The following is a 25,345-nucleotide window of genomic DNA, read 5'->3' as shown; positions in this document are numbered from 1 at the left end:
AAGGAGCCACAACTCCTCCTTTTCTTTTTGTGGATACACACAAACATGGCTGCTACTCTGAAACCACTTTGAAACAGAAACCCAGGGGCGGGGCCTGGTCTGGGCCGTTTCAGGCATGCCCCTGCCTGCAGGCAGCTGGTGGGGTGAACAATTCCCGCCCTGCCCCTGCCCCAAAGGCTGAGCCCTGCTTCGCGCATGGGGCAATCAGCCCAGCCAGGGAAAACAGAGACCTCCGCCCACCCCGAACCAGAGAGCAGCAGCCCGCAAAATGGGGGGAGGGGCTCAAGAGAACTCCCCCTCCCACCGCGCCATGCTCAGCCAGTCACGGGGAAGGGGGGCGCCCGCTTGCCGCGCTGCACGCTGGGCAATGTAGTCTTTGATGGCTGCACAGCAGGCGGCGAGCTGCAGGCAGTTTCCTCGTCAGGTGGGGGACAACCCTCCGTCATTCCGGCGTATGCAAATGAGGCGCGGCTTCTACGCGGAGACAGGGGTTCAAGCCCGGACGCTATTATACCGCCCTCCTCCGATCGCCATATAAAACCCTATCAGAATGCCCGCCACATCCAACGTCACCCCCCCCAAGACAGAAATGTACCACGTGACCGAGCAGGCTGGCCGGCTTGTGGGACGGCTCCTCCTCTCCCTGTCGCGCGAACGGACCCTGCGTACTAAACTGAAAGTAACGAATTGACCCCACCCCTCCATCTCTCAACCAGTGAGATTTCGCGTGAGGCCCGGTGTTCCATTAGCCAATGGACTCTGCCTCTCCCCGGTCCGTCCCAGTCTACCAATGGGACTAGGGCGCGCGGTGTCGGGCTCGTTTTCATCTTAACGGCGCGCGACAAGAGTTTCAGGTGGTGGGCGGTGCTTCAGCTGGGCGCAAAGATGGCGGCCCCGGGCAAACGGAAACTCGGGGCCGCCACTGCCGGCAGCGGCGCCGGGTGGCGGAAGCGAGGCTCGGGGGCTGCCGGGCCGGAGGGAAGCGGCCGTGGGCAGCTGCAGTCGCCCTTCGTGGAGGGCTCCATAGTCAGGGTCACTATGGAGAATTTCCTGTGAGTGCGGCGCCCCCTGCTGCTGGGGCGAGGGGAGGCGCCGGGCGAGAGCGACCTGGCTGGTGGGGGCTGAGGCTCGTGCTGGGGGGCCGCCGGCTGGGCCGCGGGGAGGCGGGCGTTTGGCACTCGGCCAAGGGCCCAGCTCCGGGAGTCAGGAGATCACGCCGGGCACCGCTCGGCCCGGCCTGGGTCGCAAACGTGACCATGGGCGGTGGAGGTGCCGTCCTGCCCCTGCTGTCACGTGCGTAGTGGGAGGGAGCCCGGCTGCGGTGTGGGAACGCGGGGGCCTCTTCCCCCCCACCCCCCAGCCGTGTGGGCGGAGCTCGCTGGCCGGTGCGGCTTGTGCTGACCCGGGTGCTCGGGCTGCTGCGGCCGGCCTAGTTCTGCGCACTAGCGGCTTCAGGAGACTAGAGTGGCCCTGTGTCGGCCGCCTTGTCAAACGGGCAGCGTGTGTGTCCCTGGTTATACCTTCAGTGTTGGACAGCGCCTGGCCGGCATTCACAGACGGCTTGGGCTAGGCGCCGGGTACTGGCTAGCTTCCCACGCCCTTCGTGTTCCACATCTCCAGAAAAAAAACTGCTCTAGCTTTATGGCTGGGGACAGAAACCTTAAAACGGTAAATGTAAGGACAGCGCTGTCGTCTTCCTGATTGGGAAACAACTGCTTTTGGAGGTGTGAACTGCCCTATGGATCACAATAGGTTAACACTGACACCTAAAGTATGGCAGTTTAAGCCTCAGCATGAAGTAGTCAACTGCTTGATCATTTAAAGAAGAAACATTTAGGTTATGTGTCTGCTGCACAGCCTGTCTCCCACTCATCTTCGGGTGCCAAAAGCCCCAGCAACCAAATCTTTAGGCAAGGTCTGCTTTACAGACCACTATCAGTATAACTGTTGCTTAGTGGTGTAGATTTTTCACACCCCTGAGTGATGAACTTATACCGATCTAACCCCCTGTGTAGACAGTGCTGTGTTGACGGGAGGGCTTCTCTCACCGACATAGCTGCTGCCTCTCCAGGAGGTGGACAAACTGCACCAACAGGAGATGGTCTTCGAAGACATAGTAGTGTCTTCAGTGAAGTGCAACAGTGGCGCAGCTGTACTGCTATACATGAAGACAAGCTGTTACTTATATCCCTGAGCTCTTCTAAGTGCGGCTATGTGTTGTCAGTAAAATCTCTTTTGCATTTGGAAAATTGAAAACGAATGGACAATAGAAGATACTGAATTTAATGTAAAAATAAATGACACAGGAGGTACATTACTGACTGTACTAATTTTATTAATTATTTGTAGTGCATTAGCGCTTAGGAACTCCAGTAATAGATCATTACTTCACTATGCTAGGCACTGTTCAAACATATAACAAAACCATTGCCCCTACCCCAAAGAGCTCTTTAATATTAGTTTTAATTAAAATTCTCAGATTTTGTAACTATATTAATTTATCATAGAAATTTCAGATTGGACTGGAAATTTCAGTCTACTGACAGTCAGGAACTATGCTGCAGATCTTAGATCTGGCTTGCTGTGATATCACACAGGCCGTTGGTGCTGGTTATGCCTTCTAAGATCTGCAACTACAGGAGACAGCCCTCTGCCTACATGAGTCAAATCTGACAGACTTAGAAACAATCAACTGAACAAAAGGTGTTTAAATCAGCCTTGCAAAATTCAACTTATCCATTTTCTCTAAAAGACTAACTTTTTGGGGGTAAAAATATTAAGGATGAAATCTTGGCTCCATTGATGTCAAGAGGGGCTATGCAGTTGATTCAGTGGAGCCAGGATTTTACCCTAAGCTTTTCATTCTCTGCAGTCATCGTGGTAAAGGATAGATATGTGCTGCAGCTGGTATATTTTCATTACACTGTGTTAAATGATATGGGATTAGGGTTTTTTTGGCATGTGTTGAGTTTTTCTAGAAAACAGTGTTTTAAATATGATAAACCAATACTTCTAACAATACCGCAGATAAGATTGAAGTCTTTTCAAAATAATGTCAGAATGGCGCTGAGGCAAATATGCTTGTTTTGCATGAAATTGTGATTGATTTTTCTGGTCCATATCACTGTCTATTAGCCTCAAATGATGGTTTCTTTTAGAACATACGATAATTGTGAAGTGTCTCCAGGACCCCATTTGAACATGATAGTAGGAGCCAATGGAACAGGAAAGTCAAGCATTGTGTGCGCCATCTGTCTGGGATTGGCAGGAAAACCTTCTTTCATAGGGCGTGCAGACAAGGTGAGTGCAAATTTTTGAGATTTCATTTCATTTAATTTAATAATTTAGGGCCCAGTCCAACAGGAATAACCATAATCCTGGTGCTTTGTAAACGGCAGGTGGATAATAACATCTCAGCAGGTCAATCTGCTGCAGAAACAAAATCTCTCTGAATTGTCCAGCTCTGCTATAAATCTACAAAGAGATCTGCAGCTGTAATGTTGGTCTTCTGCTTATCAACCTAACTGAGCTCTTGTGTTCAGTCTGGAAGCACTTGATTCATGTTGGGACCTCTTAAAATTTTGTAGCTAACACAACCTAATTGGATAAATTGAAGCATGTAGGAATAGTGGTAATTCTTATATTTTCTAACTTCGTAGTGTTTCACTTTTAAATCTTTTTTCATCAGAACTTCCAAAATGCATGGAATCTGTGAAAGTCTGAGGTGCTTATCTGTTGATAATTGATATCAAAGGGCTTTGTGTTAGAGAGCAAGTTAGATGATTTTGGGGCACATAATGCTTTTTTTTTTACCCACATAATGGGGTAACAGCCTTATAGAGGGTTGAAGTGTGTTATTGACAGCATTATTAGCAATGTGTACACTCTTACTCTAGAATAAGAGTGCCTCGTTCCTGTTATCTTAATACATTTTAGATGTATGTAAGCAGGAACAAATCACTCTTATTCCTGAGTAAGAATGTCAACATAAGGGGTTAATTGGGAACAACGCCCAAGTGCAGAGAATCCTTAAATGTAGTTCTTTGGGTAGGCTCTGCACATCCTGTTCATATGTTGCAGTGACATTGCAGCCCTGATAGTGCTTGTTGGAGCATTTTACTGCTACAAGAAGGTTCCACCATCAGCGCTGCACGATCAGCGTATTCCATGAATATGTAGAGTCCATCTTTAAAAACTCTGTTTACAGGTGAATAAAATTTCATTTTTTTTCTTTAATACACTACACTTTTATAAAGGAGAAGTGTGTTTATGGTATGTTGAAAGTGGACCTTTTGCATAGGCAGTAGGATTTTCTAGTCTACTTATTTGTTGGTTTGACTTTTTTATATGTGTTTTTGCAAATTAAGAGGGTATATATATTTAAAGTTGGTTTAGTGCCGATGGATTATACAGCTGTCAGGCTGAATCCCTTTAATTGTTCCAGACTTCATAGAATCATAGAATATCAGGGTTGGAAGGGACCCCAGAAGGTCATCTAGTCCAACCCCCTGCTCAAAGCAGGACCAATTCCCAGTTAAATCATCCCAGCCAGGGCTTTGTCAAGCCTGACCTTAAAAACCTCTAAGGAAGGAGATTCTACCACCTCCCTAGGTAACGCATTCCAGTGTTTCACCACCCTCTTAGTGAAAAAGTTTTTCCTAATATCCAATCTAAACCTCCCCCACTGCAACTTGAGACCATTACTCCTCGTTCTGTCATCTGCTACCATTGAGAACAGTCTAGAGCCATCCTCTTTGGAACCCCCTTTCAGGTAGTTGAAAGCAGCTATCAAATCCCCCCTCATTCTTCTCTTCTGCAGGCTAAACAATCCCAGCTCCCAGCTCCCTCAGCCTCTCCTCATAACTCATAACTTCTAAATGACTTTTTCCTCCCCATGCCCAAGGGGTTCAATTTTTTGTAAAAATAGATGGGCTTTGGGCCAAATCAGCATTCATTTGTATTTTCTAGCAGTAGGCAATATGACTTTGTCTGAAATTCCTTCTTCTGTGTAACTTGATTCAAGGACCAGTCTAATATAGGGCATCAGTCTTGGAGCAGATCATGAAGGACAAAAAAGAGCCATACTCTCCCTTTCCCCCGTAGAAGAAATTGAAGCTTTGGGGAGGGAAGGAGGGAGGGAGAAGTTTTGTATAAAATTCTAATTTCCTCATAACAGGATTTCTTTAGTTATTGCCCAGGCATAGTCTTTATTGTAACTACATGTGAGGGAATTGTATGCATGGCAGCATTGTAAATTGGTACTAGTTATTCACATACCTATACATTAAATCTAAATTGTCTTAAGTCTGATTTTTAAATATATTTTTAATAGATACCTTTTGTGTTTAATAATCTAAAATACTGGTTCCTGTAACTTTTGCTCTGCAGGTTGGTCTATATGTAAAGCGAGGGTGCTCTAAAGGCTTGGTTGAAATTGAACTGTAAGTACTAAAACCATTTTTGCTGAGTTTATCTTGTGTTTCTGTTTTAATAAACAGATTTGTAAAAAGTTTTGTAGACAGCATCTATTGAGGCACTGGTGATTTGTGGTGTGTAAAGAGTACTTTATTGAAGCACAAGCTTACTATAATAAATTTTAAAGTGTCAGATAACTGGTTTGTAAGAAATGATCCATTAGCTAGCTAACAATTTGTCATTTTCTGCTGCAGCTTGCCTAATCTTTAAGGGAGGCTCCCGGCATGCAGAAAAAGAAAGAAAAGTCGTATATAGAAAGCAAGTGTTTTGACTTAATCGTGTTAGATTTTGGTGTATTTAATGTTAAGTGATGCAAATACTGTTTTATGTAAACACTTATAACCATTAATATAACATGTAATTATATCCAAATTGTTCTATATTTAATAAAAATAAAATTAAAACTCTTCAGGAGCCTTTTTCCAATCTTGCATTGCAACGTAACTTTGCATAGTACTTGTTGGGTTCTTGCCCCAAAGAACTTAGACTGCATCAAACAAACAGAAAAGACAACAGGCAGAAGAATAGGGAGGAAGGAGAGGCAGCGTAAAATAATAAAAGGTAGCATAACATTTCCTGTAGACTAAAAGGAACCAAACAGTTGGCCTCAAACCTGTATGGGGCGGTTGAACAAAGACTGACCCATTCAGAAGAGACTTCTTTGAAACCAAGCACAGGAGGTGATATTAGAAGCTGATTAACTAGTAAACTTGTTGCTTGGGTAGGAAAGAGATGCCATGGTGATAGCTGATTACCAGTGAGGAGGGGGAAAAAACTGAAGGAGGTTATCCTGGATCTTGAGGAAACAGTGAACCTTGGTAGACAAATTGGTTCTAGGACCAGGAGTAACTGACCTGCCAACATCTGCATATCTTGGTGATGGGTGGGCATCTGGTTGCAGAGTTGGAGAATATTCAAGGAATACATAGACGAGAGAGAGAAAGAAACTGAATATGATAGCTCTCCAGCTTCTGATAATACAAAATATTGTAAACAGAGGCAGAAAGTGGTAAGGAAAGAACAAGGAATAATAGCACCATATCAAAACTAATCAAGGTAGATCCTAGTACAAGAAGGTAAAGAAAGGCAGAGGAAAGTGGTACAATCGGGACATGCATATATACAGTGAAAGCGGACTCAAGAAATTTTGTGGTTAGTCACAAAGTAGACTGCAAACACTGCATTACTGATGGGATAAATTAATAGATCTTGGAAGAATAAACCTCACTTAGTCTATTCTCAGCATAGTTATGTTTGTTTGAACAAGGTATGTAGATGCTATATGTGATAAAAATAGCCTGTCAAATGGCTTAACTGTAATAAAATCTCAGAGACAGATAGTACTGCCCTTCCTAAAGCAAGTTTTTTACATAGACTTCTTTTACTGAGAAATCTCATATTACAAAAATTTGTGCTGAAAATGACAAGTTTAGAGTCTCAGTAACATCCTTACTGTGAGAACAATTCAATCAAATGCAAAATTTGATGAGCAAATAGCCCTTGTATGATAATTGAAACCAACTCTGCCATCCCATACATTGAACTTTCACAAGTTAAAAAAGCTGAAGAGCTTTGAGTAGGCTATACTCCTCCATCAGGGTTTGAAGTCATTGGGAATTGTGCTGCAAAGTTACTTTTCATGCTTTTGAAAATACTACCCTAAATATGGTGCCTAAACATTTAGCAGCCTAACTTAACGTCCTCTTTTTGAAAAACTTGGCCAGTATATATTTATTTTTAATCACTTAAAAATGAAACTATACTTACACGTTTTATTTTGGAAGTAAGATTTTTGTTACTAAGAAATAGTTTGTAATAAAAATGTTAACTTCTGCTGCAAACACTTGTTTACGTGCTTTACTTGAAGTCATACATTATCTAAAAGCTTATGTCTACTTTAAGGTATGATGTGGAGCTGTCAAGTAGTGCTGTTACCATAGAAATGGGGTAAACAGTGACACCATCAACATGTTAAAATTACCACTGTGAAATATTTGTATTCTTTTCTGTTAGTTTAATGACTCTGTGTATTTCAGGACATAAAATTGGATTTCTTTGACTTCACAGCCTTACAACAACCATTTAAAGGGTAAAAAAGTCTAATAAAAAATTTGTACAGCATGCTCCTGGCCTCAGATGCTAGAGTCAAGCCATATAAAGCATGGCTGAATTTCTTGCCAGCAAGTATTTGATCTTCATTGCAAGCTACATGTAAATCAGAATCAACAAGGTCTAGCAATCGTGAGTCTCCTCAGAATTTCCCAATACATGCAATAAAGCGGTACAGGGTGTGAAAACCACCCAGGTGAATCACATTGGTACCAAGTTCATTTGGGAAGGTCCATTTCACTTGCTGAGGAACAACATAGATAGTCTGAATCCATTTCTGAACAGCATGCTGTTGTCCTAGACCTGCTGACATTTCTTTACATTTCAGCATTGTAGTATAGACTGTGGCCATGGCAGTGGGTTTGGCATCCACAGTAGTACGTTAAGTCAACCACATCAATCATGTCTGCTGCTTGCCTATAAATGTGGCATATTTTGCTCTTTGGAGGTAGAATTAGTGCATGGGTACCTGCCATGTAGTTGCTTTTCTTTGGTGCAAGCTTGTGGTTGAAACCAGTCCAAAATACAATCACCTGAATGTGAACAGTATCACCCATTGCTATATGCGGTGTTGTTGTAGCCATGTTTGTCCCAGGATATTAGAGAGACAAAGTAGGTGAGGTAATAACTTTTATTGGACCAACTTCTGTTGGTGAGAGAGACAAACTTTTGAGCTTTCACAGAGATCTTCTTCAGGCCTGGGAAACTAACTCCAAGTGTCACTGCTAAATGCAAGATTTGAACAGATTGTTAAACATAAGTAGTTAACGCATATTTCAAGGGACCATTAGTTAGTTGGTTTAGTTTCCCAGACCTGAAGAAGAGCTCTGTGTAAGCTCAAAAGTTTGTCTCCATCACCAACAGAAGTTGCTCCAATAAAATATATTACCTCACCCACCTTGTGTCTCTAACAATATCATTGTCATTTGGTATTGGTAGGACATCAGGAGGTGGTAGTCTTAAAAAACCCCAGGAGAGATCAGCTAGTGTTCATTTGTAGGTAATAAGTTTTTCTCAAATACTTTTTCATGGGTAGTCTGTTCTGGAGGTGTTCTAGGTTTTTCAAATACTTTCTCTGGGCAATCAGAATTTCTTATGCAATATGAAGCAAGTGTCTTTTCTTTCCCATGGTTCACTGGTATTTCTTGTGATGCTGGACTGTCTGCAGACTGTTCTTGAAATACCATGGAGCCATGGGAAAGAAAAGACATTTGCTTCATATTGGAGTAGAAGGCCTTTTTTCCATCAGTGGTCTGTACATTTTTGTCTATGGGTATATCCAGGGCTGGCTCTAGGTTTTTTTGTTGCCCCAAGCAAAAAATTTTCCACCCCCGGCTCCGAGAGCGCAACTGCCCAAGCGTGCGCGCAAAAAAAAAGTCACTGGAATGCCTCCCCTGGAATTGTGCCGCCCCCAGCACATGCTTGCTTTGTTGGTGCCTAGAGCTGGTCCTGGGTATATCTACATTGCAATAAAACACTTGCAGCTGGCCTGGGTCAGCTGACTTGGGCTTGTGGGGCTTGGGCTCAGGTTGGAGGATTATACTGCAACTTTATGGATGCTTGGGCTGGAGCCCAGACTCTGAGACCGTCCCCTGTCATAGGGTCTGAGAGCCCAGACTCCAGCCCAAGCCCAAATGTCTACACTGCAATTTTATAACACTGCAGCCTGAGCCCTGTGAGTCCAAATCAACTGACCTGGGCCAGCCAAGGGTGTTTTTTTTGCAGTGTAGACATACCCTATATTATTATCTCCTTAATGGATGAGAATTCCAGCAGCATCAAGTGGTACAACTCCATTTGGAAAGAACACACCTCCTGGAGTTTTTCTACTTCAGTTTTTGGAGCACTAGTGATGGACCACCTCAGCTCATCATGGACTCTGCATCAGTTATGAAGCTGTAGTATGTCAATAAATTGGAAGACCCAAATTCATGGTGAGATAATTTTGGAACTGTTAAATATATGCACTCTGCAATTGAGAAGCATCTTCTTTGAATGTCTTCTGAAAGAAGATATTCATTGCTGGCTGAATTATATATCTCCATCAACCAAAGGACAAACTCCTGTATCAATTGGGGCACAAAAGTAGCTGACCTCGGTAAATGACAATCACCTGGCTTTGGATAATATTCTGAGGCTTTCATTTCAGCTATTTCAGACCAAAGGATTGAAGCACCATTATGCAAAATCACTTGTACGTTTGAAAGCAGTTCATCAGGCTTACTCTCCAAAAGAACATCCCTAAAATCTTTGGAAGACTTGAGTTCCTGCTTCAGATTACTAGCAGCTTGAATAGTATCAGCTAATGTTACTGTGCTCCACAGAGCAATGGTAGACTTGCCTTGTCCATACTATGCATGGAATGAAATTGCAGAACCATAGTGTTTTTCTGATTTTTTTCCCTGTCATTTGCTACTGGAATGGTTGCAGTTTCTACATCTGAATGAAGCAGAGCTTAATATCTTTTTAGCAGCTTGGACAAGAGAAGAGCCTTCTGGTACATAAGATCATTGTCTATCTCTTCAATCAGGTGAAGAAATGCAGTGTCGGAAGGTGAATATTGTTGCAGTGTAACTGGATGGTTTTGCTTTGATTCGTTTCCTTCAGATAGGAAGCAAGGCATGTTGAGTGCTAAACTGCATCGTTAGCAATTAAGTCTTCCACAGATGTTCTGCACAATGTGTCGTCATCTCCTCCTTGAAATGCTGCCTCCATTAGATTTGTTGCTCTCTTGTCTGTCTTGTGTGTGTTTTCTCAAGCAAACAATGCAACAGGACCAATCGCTGCAGGACGTGCTTGCTGTGGTGGCAATAGAAGCAGGTGAACATGATGCTCTCTGATCAGATTCAGTCTTTTTTTCTTCCATTGGTTCAACATAACTCTGACATGCCAAATTCAACTTGCTTGCATATTTCTGAAAGCAGCCCCTGTGACAGAGCATTTGTGGCACGTCATCCAAATTAGAAAACTCATCCGGTAGCCACCACTACAGTTAATCTTTCCTGGATTCTGCTGCCAAAATCACAGAATTCTGTCCAGCACTGGTACCTCCTGACAGTTTTTTGCGTTCTTTTGTTTTTCTTGACAAATAAGACATTTTTCAAAGTTTGTGAAGTCTTTTTCTCTTTGATGGAAGCTTAAAGGGGCTTATACTGCCATGTCTTCATATACTGTAACTTTCCTAGAGAGATAAAATTCCCAAAATATATTGTTAACATTACCACTACCACCATTTTTCATTTTGTACAAGTATAGACTTGTGCTAAATTAGATAGGAATTAATGCTAAATGTTAGTATCAAAATTACCATTTTTATTTAGTGGTCACTTTGACTGAAGCCTTGTATGAAATTGTGTATTGTCATCTGTAACAGTAATACTGACCTGTGTATAAGTGTCACTGAATTAAAAAGCTAGTTTATAGAATTTCAAAGGCTAATGGTACATGCAAAGGCGATTACAAATTAAAACCTCCCATCAGGCAGACTAGGTGCTACATTGTATGTACTAAAACTTACAATGGAGAAGCATTAAATTAGAAATTCATTTAGGTTTATATCTGCCCGCTATCTGGTACAAACTATGGGCATGCAATCATCAGCGTGAGATTGATATGGTCAGCAAATTTTAATTGAAAGTATAGAAAATATTATTACTTGTGATATATATTTTGACAATTAAGAATATGCAATGTGAAAACATTTCATGTTATATTGCAGAATGTTGATTTTTTGCCATATTTAAACAGCTTCATTGGAGGGCAGCTTCATCGGCCCATGCAAAACCAGTAAAAATCTCTGTACACTTTTCTTTAGTATCTTTGATCAATAAACACCACATTAAGGTGTCGCATTTGAACTAAAACTGTCGTCCTAGTCATGTTGCAGTGTTTCTGGAACTGTGCAAAAAAAAATTAACACTTTTTCGTCATTCTGGGAACCACTGTTTCATCTCACCTGTAGACCTACAGCACTACTTGGCAGCTCCACATTATACCTCATCTAAACGTATGTAAAATAAGCTTCCAAATGATATAGGTATGTGTAGGGTGGGTGCATTTAACTCCAAAAAATATGGCCTTTTTTGTAGAATTGCTACTTACCTATAAATCAATTATTTAAAAAAAAATCAGATTTATTTAAATCGGATTTTTTTCATAATTTTCCTCAATCATTTTATCTAAATTAAAACTATCTTAAGATACATTAGAGCTCAGAGATATCTCATCATGGAATAGGAATTATTAATTCTATAGTATGAGACAGTATATTCATGTAATGTTTAAAAAGTTTCGTAAACGAGTTCCAATAGTTCATGGATTAGGGACCCAAACTTATGGGGTTCAAGGGGCTTCCGTGTAGATTATTTAGGTTAATCTTTCTATTTATCCAGTGGGACTCAGTGCTCAGTCTAGAAGATACCATCAGAGATGCTTAGTTTTGCAGTTCTCAAACTGTGGATTTGTGTCTCCAGAGGTAACATGCTTGTTAACAGCAAAAATATTTTTAAATAAATAAATACTATATAGAGGTGAGAAATAACAGACCTCAACTCTATTATCCCTCTGCAAATTTGTGTACACAGAGACAATCCCTTACCTCTCTCTAAAGTGCGAAGTTTCAAAAAGTTCAATGAATAGAAGATTGTTGGGGGTGGAATAGATCTGGACAAGGAGAAGAAGTCTGAAGATAAATGTGAGACGCGAGGAACATACCCTTGTTTTGTTAAAATATTATATGTTTGCTGTTGAACTAAAAAATCCAGAATACTTAATGTTGTTGTTTTAGTTAAATATAACAATTTAAATGTCCGTCTGTTGGTGATCTCCTCCTAATGATTTCATAAATATCTGTTTCAATTACCTTTGGTAAATGAAATAACCAAACAATCATTCATTTTCTGATATAGTTGTAAAACTAATTTGAAAAGTTTTCAAAGTAAATCGCTGTTTAAAAATGCATAGTGTATACCTTCTAAAAATGAAACCTACCTCTATCTGAGTTGTGAAGAACATGTATTAAGGTTATAACAACCAACAAGAATGCACTTTTATGTAGAAATCCATGATTAAATCGAGTCTTTCTGACTAGTGATTTAAATCAAATCCACCCTGAGTAAAGTGCTATTTTATGAATGAGGAGAGAAAGGGACAGGCTAATGGCATACCACAATTACAGCACAAAGTGAAATGAGAGAGAGGATGAATAGGATCACTGGAGTCTGGAATAGTATCTTATGTAGATATCCAGTTTACTCTGTGAAAGTCGTACATTTCTGTAATTTTTTTGATTTTAACAGAAGTGTAGGAAAACATCTAGCTAAGATCAAATGTAGAGAACCAGGCACCAGGTTAAATGGTGCAAACGGGGCTTGAGACATTTCAGACACCTACTATTCAGAGGATTATCCAATAGCCAATGGCTAATATAAAATATAGATATGGGGATGAACCAGCAAAGAACTAGTGAGAATCTGTCTCTTTCCCTCCTTCCCCTCTTCTGTAAATGGAGAGGGTGCTGTTCCCAGAAATTGATGGTGGAACTCCATCTTTCACATCTGTCTGTGGCTAGGAGTTTCTGATCAATTGGAATTCCCTCACTTTCTCCATGCTACATTTCTTACCTTCCTTCACCCAGAGCTTCTTGGCTGTTGTGAGGGCATAGTGGAGGGAGTGAAGACTAGCTCTTCAGTTTCTTTGAATCCTCTCTTCCACCGTACCCTGATCCCAAATAGCTATTATGCTTGCTCCTAATGTTCCCAAGTAGCAGAGTGACCGTGATTCTTGACAATTTCTTACTCTCCTCCAGGGATCTTAATAGTAATTTCTGAATCATTGACAAATTTGGTCATTCTGTTTAGCAAAGTTGTGAGCAGCAGCAGAATACTAATGTTTGTGGACTTGTGAAGACAACTTTCTGAATGTTAACTAGGGAAATGATCAGCTTTAATGGCTAAATCCTTCAAAATAACTTAAATTCTGCAGAAATGGGATACTTAGACCACCTCTGTGGCCAAGGATAACCATTTGCTTCATGGAGGGGAGAAGATTTTCAAAACATATAATGAAGGGGTAGTCTTGGACACACTGACTATACTGCCAAAGTCAAAGGATGCCTGCAAGCCATAAAGAGATCCTCTTAATGCTTTTCCAGGCTCAATTTTTCAAAACTTGTTTAGTTCCCATTTAGCACCTAAATGAAGTGGCTGATAGAGTTCTCAAATGCTCACCACCCATGGAGGAACATTTCTGAAAATATGACAACACTCAGGGCTAAGCCTGTTAGGAAACCTGACCAGTTCATTTAGATGCCTAAATGGGAGTCTCACTCTTTTGAAATCCTGATCCCAGTTGTGGGTGCTGAGCACATCTAAAAATCTAGCTCGAAATCTTTTGAATTTTCCACTCTCTCATAGAAAAGATCAACCTAATAAAGATACTACCTGTCTTACAAATTAACTATATTGCAGCATATAACCTTTCATGAATCTCAGCATAGTATTTAAAGACGTTGTTTCGATAAGAAGCGGGACAGAGGACAGACCTTGCATGAGCCCTGTCAATACAGTGATCAAGATAAGATGGGATTTGGCTCCCAAATACAAAGCTATATCTTTGGAGGGTCAAAGTGAGACAGTCTGGGGCGTTTGGTGCTGCAATGCGTCTCCAGGTCACGCTTTTCTCTGGGAAGTAGTAAGGCAGGTCAAAGGAGATAAATTAACCCAATCATATCTCACTTGAAGTATGGAGAGGGTCTTATGGTCTGTAGAGACCTTTAGTTGCAGAAGTCCAAATTTAATTCAGTACTTTGTTTAATAGGGAAGTTTTCAGATGAAAGATTAGAGAGGAAGTGATCAAATATGGGACTATTTACTGATGGGACGCCTAATACCTCTTAGAATTTCAAATGTGTACCCCTCTGTGCCAGCTTGGGTGAATTTGACTCTAGGATCATAACTAAAATCAAGATTATGATGTATACAGTGGTGAAGTATTCTTGACTGGGACTAATGGAATATCATTAATGACATGGTAGGAATTTATAAGGAAAGGCATAGGGTTCACAAAAAAGGTATTCACATCCGTATCCCACTTACATGTTAGTGCTGCTTTCCATGCAGCCCTTCATGCTTGGAACCCCATCTTCTCTTTCAAGATCTGCTCCTTTTAAGTCCCTGCTTAAAATACAGTTTTTCCAAAAGGCCTTATAAGCCCAATTATCACCTTTTAAAGAAGTGTTAACTGAAAAGATACTAGAAAAATAAACTAAACCAAACTAATGGCAATTTCAAGACCACATGCTGACTTCACTGCTTATTTGCTTGCTGATACATCTCATCCCCCATGTTTTGCTAATTAGATGGTAAGCATTTCAGTACAGGGATTTTGTTTGCATATTTATTCGTAAGGTATCTGGTATACTGTATTTTTAGTGTTATAAACAGAAAATAAAGAAATATTTGTTAGTTTAGTGGTATAATGTTTTTGTTTTCCTCAGGAATGAGTACAATACAAATGGAATATAGGCATCTAAATCTGTACTGTGCGGTAACAGACATTTCAGATGTTTTAAACTATAGCTATGTGTGTGTTTTAAAAATTTATTTGCACAATTACTTGAAAACTTGTTAAATGTTGCTACTGTTCACACTTGTAACAGTTTTTGAAACAGTTACATGGATACATTCACATGAGTACTATATTTACATGAATAATCTCATTGGCGTCAGTTGAGTGAAGATTTTTCAGGAACTAATGGGTCTAGTCATATGAGCAAGGAGTATTTTTGTGAGTAATGGCTTGTATGATTAACTCGTTACCAATCTAATAGCTAGTAATTTTTAACACTTTAAACCTGTTATTCACTTGCTAGTGATTAGTCATTATCATCAGAAATTGTGGGGCTTTTTTATTTAAAGCAACAAGATGTGTTACCAGTGCAGTCTGTGTGTATATTTCCAAAGTTGCTAAAAGTGTAAACGCTTAACATCTTTTTTTCTATTAATCAGGTTTAAGACTCCTGACAATCTCATTATCACACGTGAGATTCATGTAGCAAACAATGCATCTGTGTGGTTTGTCAATAAAAAGCCCTCAACCCTGAAAATAGTAGAGGAGCAAATTGCAGCCTTAAATATCCAAGTGGCCAATCTGTGCCAGTTTCTTCCTCAGGTAGGAGAGACAATAACAGATAAAAATTGAGTACTGCTTTTTTTTGGTGGGGGAGAGGGAAGGAAGGAGAAGGGGATTGTGACTTTTAAAATTCAGCCTTTTAGTAGGGCGACTAGAGGTAGCTCTTTGGAAGGCCAAAAAGGGTTTAAAAAAAACCAAACCCCAATTTTAACCATTTTTGTGTGTGCGGGTGTGAATGGCATGCATAATGTTTTAAGGCTAGCTAATTTTGTCAAATTAGGTAATCTTCCATAAAAAAGGAAGCATGTGTTGGAGATGGCATGGTCCAATGGATAGGGATCAAGTTTAGGAGGCTGGAGGCCTGCACTAGGCTTGTTATGTGATCTTGGGCAAATTACTTTTTTCCCCTGTACCTTATTGAATTGGGGATCATGGTATTTGCCGTAGTTTGGAAAGTGCCTTGCGTCTATGGATGAAAAATAATCGAAACTATTAAGTATCTTTAAATATAGAAGATACATTCTCCGAACAAAGCCAGGAGGAACCTGGGTATGTTTGGGAAAAGAAAAGTAGCAGAGAGCTCCATCATGTAGGTAGTTGGCTTCCTAGTATGTCTGAACTTGAGAACAGACGCATTTAATTAGACACTCTCTAGACTAGGGGTAAAAAGTGTCATTTTAAAACATGTTGGCCGACATATTTTAATCAGGTGGTGGTTAAACTACGTTTATTAATGAGGTCGCAATTTTTTTTTTTTTAAATCAGTTTTTCACTACTCGACCTTAGCGGGAAAATGACGTTAAAACAAATTCTGGGAATGTGGCAGAGTAAAATTTTGAGCACTTAGGTTTTCCAGGGTGTTTGTTTTTGTTTGGAGAAGTGTTCAGTGATCACCAGAAAGCCATGGACAATATTTGATAGCAATTAGATTGTTCAGCCAGGAGAACTATGACTATATCATATGTTAACTACTTGTCAGGATACTGTGGGCATTTTGAAGGATTTTGGATAACAGAGTTACAGGGCTGGCTGTAATATATAACTGAGGTGCACATTTAATAATAATTTTATGCACTAACTTCCAAAGCTGTCTGACATGTAACTGTATGTTGTATGTGCATATTAGCTTGAGATAGGCCAATATATTGCAATAAAATAATACTTTGTTGCTATAACATAACAGACCTGCAGCATCGTTGGTTTTTGGTTTCTGCTTTGCAGGACAAAGTTGGGGAATTTGCAAAACTGTCCAAGACTGAGCTTCTTGAAGCCACAGAGAAATCAGTTGGCCCGCCAGAAATGTACCAATTCCACTGTGAACTAAAAAACTTCAGAGAGCGAGAGAGAGAACTTGAGGTAAGTACCTACATAGTAGAGGGACAGTGGTAGGAGGGATTTTCATAGACCTTCCAGTTTATTTTTGTTTTTAACTATGATCAATAATAGGTAGATGTCAGGTAATTTTTGTACAATATGATGCTTTTACAAGAGTAATTGTTTGTTTCTGACATTATGCTCACTTGTACAATGGCATAATAAGGAGGTATTCATATTTAAAAGTTGGGCTTCTGGCCAGGGAAGATTGTGTCAATATTGAGTTAACTGGCCAAGCTTGCGAAGGCCTTAAACTCAGTTCAGTGGCATTTGTCTTCTGTATGTAATACAATAATGTTTGAATGCCACATCCAATTATTTCCAAAATTTCAGGGAATGTTCTAGGCATAAGTGTCCAGAACATTATTGATATGGGGGGAAATCTGAAAACTCCAAGGGGAAAATTGGGCGCACATGAAGCCTCTCCCATCTCATTAGTACAGCCACAGCTTCAATCACTTTTATGCCATTGTCTGTAGATCAAACAACTAATTAATGACACCCATTAATGCTTAACAGCATAACAATACCCTATCTCATCTCTGCCTATCCTCCAAATAAAGTTTAGTACGTTGACATTTATCTTCCAGTTATAAAGAATAATAATGGTGAGAGGAATGGGGCTGAATGGGGGCATGCACACAGTTCCTAACTTAAGGGGTAGAATATTATATGACAAACAGTGACATTGACTAGGCACTATGGCGATACCAAGCTAATAATAAAATTTCACTTTGTTTGCCATATAGTATCTGTTAATCTAATTAAACAAGATAGATAAAGGAATTATAAAGAGGTGCAAAACTAACAGTTATAAAATCTCTTCTTAACTGAACTAAATATCTCTACTTTCACTACTAATTAGAATTCATTCAAGAAAGAGCAAACTGTGTAATGTAGTAATGAAAAATAGTTCCTCGCCCTCTCCTGTTGACCACTAGAGAATAATTTGTTTGATCAGAAAATGTTTTTTGGTTTTTTTTTTTTTTTAAAGATTAGTTGTGTTTGAATTACTCTTGTTACTTGTTGTTGTAGCCATGTTGATCCCAGGATATTAGAGAAACAAGGTGGGTGAGGTAATATCTTCTATTGGACCAGATTTTGGTGGTGAAAGAGAGACGCTTTCGAGTTTGTAGTCTCAAAAGCGTGTTTCTTTCAACAGAACTTGGTTCAATAAAAGATATTGGTTCATCCATCTTGCATCTCATTACCTGTATCAAACTTGAGTTTCCATGGCACAATTATGTGGGAAAAGTTGTCCTGCGCCTTCCAGTGCTGTTGGCTATAACTAGGTTTGACTCTTCCTTTTTTGAAGAATGAAATTTAGTTGCAATTAGAACATAACTAAACTGTTCTAAAAGTCTGTCTAATCCTTAATTTCTGCTCAGTTGACATACTTTTCATAATTTCTGCATACCACTTTGTATTTACTTATTTTAATAGAGTAAAGTAAATGTAAAATATATTTTCTGACAGAATTCATTGCAAGAGAAAACTAATTTCTTGGAGAAAATGAAGCAAAGAAATGAACGGTATAAGCAAGATGTGGAGAGATACTATGAACGCAAGCGTCATCTAGATTTAATAGAGATGCTTGAGAGAAAAAGACCATGGGTGGTAAGTTTTCCCCCAGTTTTTCTGAAAAACTGTTATAAATCTGCCATATTTTTAAAAAGAGAGAGTTACTATGCAGTGAAATAATTTTTTCCAACCCAGAATAGCCTGAGCACTACCAACATTATAGAAAGTGTATAATTGTCCTGAAACATTGTGTTCTATCCCTGGCATAACTTAGCTTTTGCCTAGTTGCACCTATTGCTTCAAGCAATGGCTTTGCCTTCCTTTTAAAGCATGAAGTACTAGTGACTCCCTCTGCTAGACCAATCATTCAGTATTGTATTATTGGGTGGTGGTATTTCCAAGCAGCTGATCACCTTGTGCCCTACAGCATAATGAATGATCGGTCTTTTTGTTGCTTCAGAAGTAAGCCTTGCAGTGAGTTTCACAAATAGTTTTGTCATACAAGCACCTAGCACTGGAGATAAGTGCTTTAAAGAAATCAAAATAAATAAGAGACTTGCTGGGTTAAAGGTAAATCATTTTGGCTTACTTAATAACCATCCTCTTATGTCCACAAGAGTCTGAATTATTTTGAATTACGAAATGTAATATTTCAAAACGGACTCAGATTTGGAGAATCAAAGGATCATTTAAGCTGGGGTTGTTTAGTATTTTGAGGCATTTGTCATTATTATATTTACTCTGCTTTCATGCCATCGATTAAAGTTTCCTTCATGGGCTTGCTTAATGAAGTATATGTGGCAAGTTTTTGGATCTCATTCACACTGACTGAAATTCACAGAGGGTGCAGAAAGCCTGGCACTCTATAGTAGGTTAGCCATGTAGTGGCACTGCATGTGGGGAGTTGGAGGTGTAGCAACCACACAGAAGCTCCCTGTACATTAAGGAAGAGGCCTCCATGCCAGCCATTGATCGGTAGACTTGAGGAGGGGCAACAGAATTCATAATTATGTGACTCAGGTGCCCCTAACCCACAGTACAAATGGTATGAAGGGACCGCTACTGGGGGACAAGGGCTATAGCCTTCCAACCTGGCAGCGGAGGATGGACTTTGCCCTTTTCTTTTATGTGGGTGAAGTGAATTTCTCCTCTAGTGGTAGGGGATACTTCTTACTCCTTAACTGAGTTATCTAAACAGGACAGCTACAGGCGGTGCACAGTTAATCAGGAAAGATCATTGACATCACTGTCATTGGGGCAGTACTTTGAAGGCTAATCAGTAGTGACTAAGGGGAAAACTAATTAATGTTTGTCATAACACAAATATTTCTGAATTGACTCTTATATTTGGAAACAAATGGTTCTTTGAGTAATGCCTTTGTAGATTCACACAGCTGAGACACACCTGCACACTTAAATTTTCCCAAGAACTCTGTAGAAATCATTGATCACACTTTTGCCATCCTGAACATTTGGGTCTAAAGGTGGACAAGAAGCAGTCAGCCTGACCCCTACCTGCTTGTGGCTATCCCTCAGAACACTGAATTCACTTACATAGTGGATTTGAACAGAGAAGACATGTACCTTTCCATCCATTGAATCCCAGTATAGTAATGGCAACAGGTGTCTCTACCACGGGTTGGAGTGCTCACTTAGTTAAGTCACAATTAACGTTCTGTAACTTGGCAGATGCCAGGTTACGTACCATTGTACTGAGACAAGTGGTTTAGTTGGCTTCTCAAGTCTATTATCCATCAAGTACGGAATCAGGTAATACAAATATTTAGCTGGCAGTAGCATGAAGATGAACTATATGATCTACCAGGGTCGAGCCAGATCTGCTCTTTGTAATAAAGCTATTCCTTGAGGAGGCAGTGCATTCAAAAATCTTGTCCTCAGCACTGTTGGCCTGTGAGGCATATAGAGTACATTAGTCCACAATCTCAGCAGAAATTTCACCTTCTAGCACATAAGAACATAAGAATGGCCCCACTGGGTCAGACCAAGGGTCCATCTAGCCCAGTATCCTGTCTTGTGACAGTGGCCAGTGCTAGGTGCCCCAGAGGGAATGAACAGAACAGGTAATCATCAAGTGATCCATCCCCTGTTGCTCATTCCCAGCTTCTGGCAAACAGAGGCTAGGGACATCATTCCTGCCCATCCTGGCTAATAGCCATTGAAGGACCTATCCTCCTTGAATTTATCTAGTTCTTTTTTGAACCCTGTTATGGTCTTGGCCTTCACAACATCTTCTGGCAAAGAGTTCCACAGGTTGACTGTGCGTTGTGTGAAGAAATACTTCCTTTTATTTGTTTTAAGCCTGCTGCCTATTAATTTCATTTGGTGACCCCTAGTTCTTGTGTTATGAGAAATAACAACACTTTCTTATCTACTTTCTCTATACCAGTCATGACTTTATAGACCTCAATCATATCTCCCCTTAGCCGTCTCTTTTCCAAGCTGAAAAGTCCCAGATTTATAAATCTCTCCTCATACGGAAGCCATTCCATACCATTCCAATAATTTTTGTTGCCCTTTTCTGAACCTTTTCCAATTCCAATATACCTTTTTTGAGATGGGGCGACCACATCAGCACACGGTATTCAAGATGTAGGTATACCATGGTCTTGAAAGTAAAAAGTGCTTTGTTCCTTGTTTCTGACATGGGAAAATCCTGCAAATAGATCTATTGGCAATGAAAGAGGATGCCACCCTCTGTCTTTGAAAGAGGAAGACCTTATTTCCCCTCTCATGTTTTCTTTTCTTTATGCCTTAACTCCAATACCGCTGATCCTGAGAATAACGGAAAATTAGAGAGGATGGAGAAAAAGTGCTTCTGATATATTCAGTACCAATAAGTCCAATTGGGGGCTAACCTGCAGCTTCCATCCTCGTCTTCACTAATTCCCACTCTTTTTTTCACAGAAAATGACAGCGTGCTACAGTTAGATTAAAATCCTTGCAACTACCTCTTTGGATTTTGAAATCTTAACAGGACAGAATTATTAGTGTGTTTTGGAGCTGATACTGATGCAGATTTGTAAGCACTCTACTAGACAAACGTGCTGCAAAATGTAAGAGATTCCCTTTTTGGGCAGCCCAAAACCAGAGTAACCCAACATCTGCTACTATTCTGATGATATTTGATTATCTTTTGACACAAAAAACCCTCTCAAGTATCAGACTGAGCTCAGTTTGACTACTACTTCACTTTATCAAGTTTCTCTATGAAGATCCACTGGTGATTTTGTACATAGTCCAAATTATTATCTAAGGAAGTTTAGATACTTACAGGTTGCTGGACTATGTTGGAAGTCAATGACTTTGAAAATGACCTGGTGGTCATTATTCATAACTATCTGAACAAAAGTTCTCACTGCAATGCTGTGTGGGGGGGGAAAAGCTTGGATGTCTTTTAGAAAAGACATGGTTTAGGTCAACCACAAATTATTGGGTGCAGTACAGGTTATTACTATGACCTTTGTTATGCAGGAGATCAGACTAGATGATCATAATGGCCCCTCCTGGTCTGGAAATCTATGGATCTACTCTGATATCCCTTTATTAACCACCTGTTTGACTTTTCTCCTCCTTTCCCCCAGAACTACATTAATTACTGGGGAAAGCTTTACTACATAGCCTAGGTGTAAATAGAGCATTTAGCTACTATCTTTAGTGGAAATAAACCCATCAAGTAGTCCTACAGATTCTTTATGGTTTAAAATTACCTACGTAGAGAATATATATAGATACAAAGTGTTATGATCTTGTGAGGGTTATGATTCCCAAAAGTCTTAAGGTACATTCCATTGCTTTATTTGTAATACCTACAGTTTCTCTTAGAAACATCCCCATACTTGGCATCTGTAGAGCTGTGACTTGGATCTTTGTTCATACGTGTACATGTCATTCTAGATTTATCTTAAGATCTGACACTCAACTTGGTAGAATAATGTTTGTTTAGTTAGGTCCTCCTACCACCTTTACAAAAATCTTTGCTAATCAGATTCACAGAGAATAGATCTCTTAAGAAAATATTTGAAAAAAGCAATAGTTATTCACCTATAACGAATAACTTGGAGGTGCTAGCTTGTGTAGGTTAATTGACATGATCAATCCTCCTTCCCAACTATTTCTGAGCCTTCCTAGTGGACTTTGAAATAGAGAAAGAAACTGAGGGGCAGGGCAGGCCCATAGCTCCTTTATATACCCTTTGGGTCTCAACATTTGATGCTGCATTGTCCATAGGCCAAGGCTTTCTAGATGTTTCCAGCAAGTATGTGGCATTGTGAGGTGCATCCCAAGTCTGTGAATCAGTCCCTGCAATAATCTTGAACTACAGTAACTGGAGAGCAAACTGTTTATCTGTCAGTGTCACCAGGGGATTAAGTTGCTCTTCTGAGACTCACCATTTTGGAAGGGTTTGACAAAGAATGTTTCAAAGTAACTTGGGCAGCAATACAAAAATGTTCTTTGTTTACAAGTAGAAAATTAATATCCAGGTGGGAAAAGGCAACAACACATAAAGCAAAAAGAATAGATAATAGTCTGAAATTCTAATATGAGCATTTCTGCTTTTCGCATGCCCCAGAATTTGGAGTACCTCAGACTCTTGTGCTCTTGAACTCACATTTCAGGTTCCTGTGGATACCAGTAGAGTTTCCAGGTTCATCCTGGTGTTGGGAGTTGCAGTGGAATGATGGGTTGATGTCAACTGGTGGGCTATGCCGAAACCAGGACAAACTCCCCAGGTTCAGTATTATCCAGGACACAAACACAAGTCAGGATATTCACAGAATAATTGGATGCTTACACTCATACTTTTATACCAAAATTATTCAAATGCCATTGCATGTTTTTGATCAGCAGGAAATAGGTGGGTCATTGTATCTCAGGGTCAAGCTGATCCAAACCTAACGAGTTAATTGAACCATTACTGGAACTCGATCACTGTAGAACAGACTTTTTGCACGATTCTTGTTGAATTAAACATGAGCACTGCAGAGGCATAATATGTGTATCCAGCTAAACGCAGAAGGTAAAAGGCTTTCATTGTTTTGCTTGAAATTCTTGCAAGGAATATGAAAATGTTCGCCAAATGCATGAGGAGGTGAAACAAAACCGTGACCATGCAAAGGAAGAATTAAAAAAACTACAACAAACAAAGTCTCCCATGACACAGCAAATCCAAGAAGTTGAAAAGCAATGGAGAAATTTGGATATAAAAATCAAAGAGAAGGTATGTATTTTGGATTCTCGGTTAAAATATTTAGACATTCCATATGTTTAATAAAGGTGAAAATGGAACATGAAGCAATCGGAATATGTTCATTTTTGTATAGTAGAAATAGCATGTTTTTAGAAGGGATTTTAATGAAAGTATTTTTGCCCCTCATTTTCCCTGCTCTGTTCTTTGTGCCTCTCCTCCCTAAAAGGAAATTAAATATGGCTATGTGGAGTTATGTACTACTTAGTTCACTTTCCGTGATCCCATTTGGTGCACCACTGCAAAAGCACCATAGGAATAGATACAGCCATATGGTTTTCTTATATTAAAAATCTTTAGGCCAACATATACAGACTTAGTTCCATAAAGTTAGGCAGCTAATTAATTTGGCCTGATTTTCTTTTTCTTTTTTTTTTCCAGAGGTGCCAAGCACCTGCAGCATTTTCATTTACTTAATTTGGGAACTGTGAGTGATGAGCACCTCCTGAAAATCAGGCCAGTTTAGTTTAGGTAGCTAGCTTCATGCATCCAATTTTGAATATTTTGGCCTACTGATTTCCTGAGCTGCTACTCCATCTACATTTAACCCGATTCTAAATACCTATATGATAGAGTTTGTCAAATAGTAACCGGTCTTCCTCCATGATTCATAATAATATTTATGAATAAAAACAGTTAATTTAGGTATGTTTTGTGGTATAATATGTTGTTTGAGAGTTTTTGGATAGCTGCAATGTATTCATACTATTGAAAAATGTTAGTGAATCCTGAAAGATTTCTATGAATATTTTAGCCCGAGTATCAGATGTACTGTATTCATTATTTGCTGTTTGTTCTTTTAAAAAATGGTGAGCAGAGTGGATTGACTTAAATCAAAGCAATCTAAATCACGAATTTTAATCACGATTTAAATCAGCAAGCAGGAAACCTTGATTCATATCATCAGTTTTAATCATTTAAATTTGTACTTTTTAGTTATTTTCCTAAAGAAAGATTGATTCTCATTAGTTGGTAACTATTGAAATATATTGATATGCAACTAAATATTGCCTTTGCACTAAAATTGGTGTTTAACTTGCATTTATTCAGATGCTTACTTTTTACATTTTTATGATGTTTGAAAATGGAGTAATGCATTTCTTATTTACAAGGTGATTAATATTTTACTTGTGATTTGTATCAAACTCTATTTGGATGGAAATTCAAATTAAATTAAAAATGCTTAAAAACAGCATTTTAATTTTTTTATTAAATAAAATTACCCAAGTGCAGGATACATTAACTTTTTTTCTTATCAGAAAATTTATCAAAACATAGTTTTAAATGAAAAACAACTAATTTATTAAACAAAGGCAGTGCTATCTATAGTTAGTGAATTGAACTGATTGGTTTCTGGTCACCATGTCCTTCAAGATGATAGAGCTAGTAGATCTCACCCTCTCACACCTAATTTTTGTCCATAGCTTGGAAGAGGAAAACAAGCTTTCCAACTTTTTAACTCCCAAATGG

General features: G+C 39.6%; 1 protein-coding gene across 3 annotated transcripts in view; it reads left to right on the top strand.

Annotated features, from left to right (window-relative positions):
• The first annotated feature begins 596 nt into the window (after nt 1-596).
• Nucleotides 597-25,345, top strand: part of SMC5 (structural maintenance of chromosomes 5) — a 74,053-nt gene continuing 49,304 nt past the window's right edge. The window contains exons 1-7 of one of the 3 annotated variants that reach the window (XM_084629421.1): nt 597-679; nt 3,159-3,300; nt 5,389-5,441; nt 15,591-15,753; nt 16,936-17,070; nt 18,565-18,705; nt 23,687-23,848. In XM_084629421.1, coding sequence (XP_084485547.1) covers nt 3,202-3,300; nt 5,389-5,441; nt 15,591-15,753; nt 16,936-17,070; nt 18,565-18,705; nt 23,687-23,848 — 753 coding nt within the window. In that variant the 5' untranslated portion in view covers nt 597-679; nt 3,159-3,201. The other 2 variants (XM_084629420.1, XM_084629419.1) reach the window with 2 other exon arrangements.

This window comes from Lepidochelys olivacea (assembly GCF_965140295.1).
Source record: "Lepidochelys olivacea isolate rLepOli2 genome assembly, chromosome: 5".
In the NCBI taxonomy this organism is placed as follows: Eukaryota; Metazoa; Chordata; order Testudines; family Cheloniidae; genus Lepidochelys; species Lepidochelys olivacea.
The sequence above is the reverse complement of the archived record's forward strand: the minus strand, read 5'-3'. Positions and strand labels throughout refer to the sequence as shown.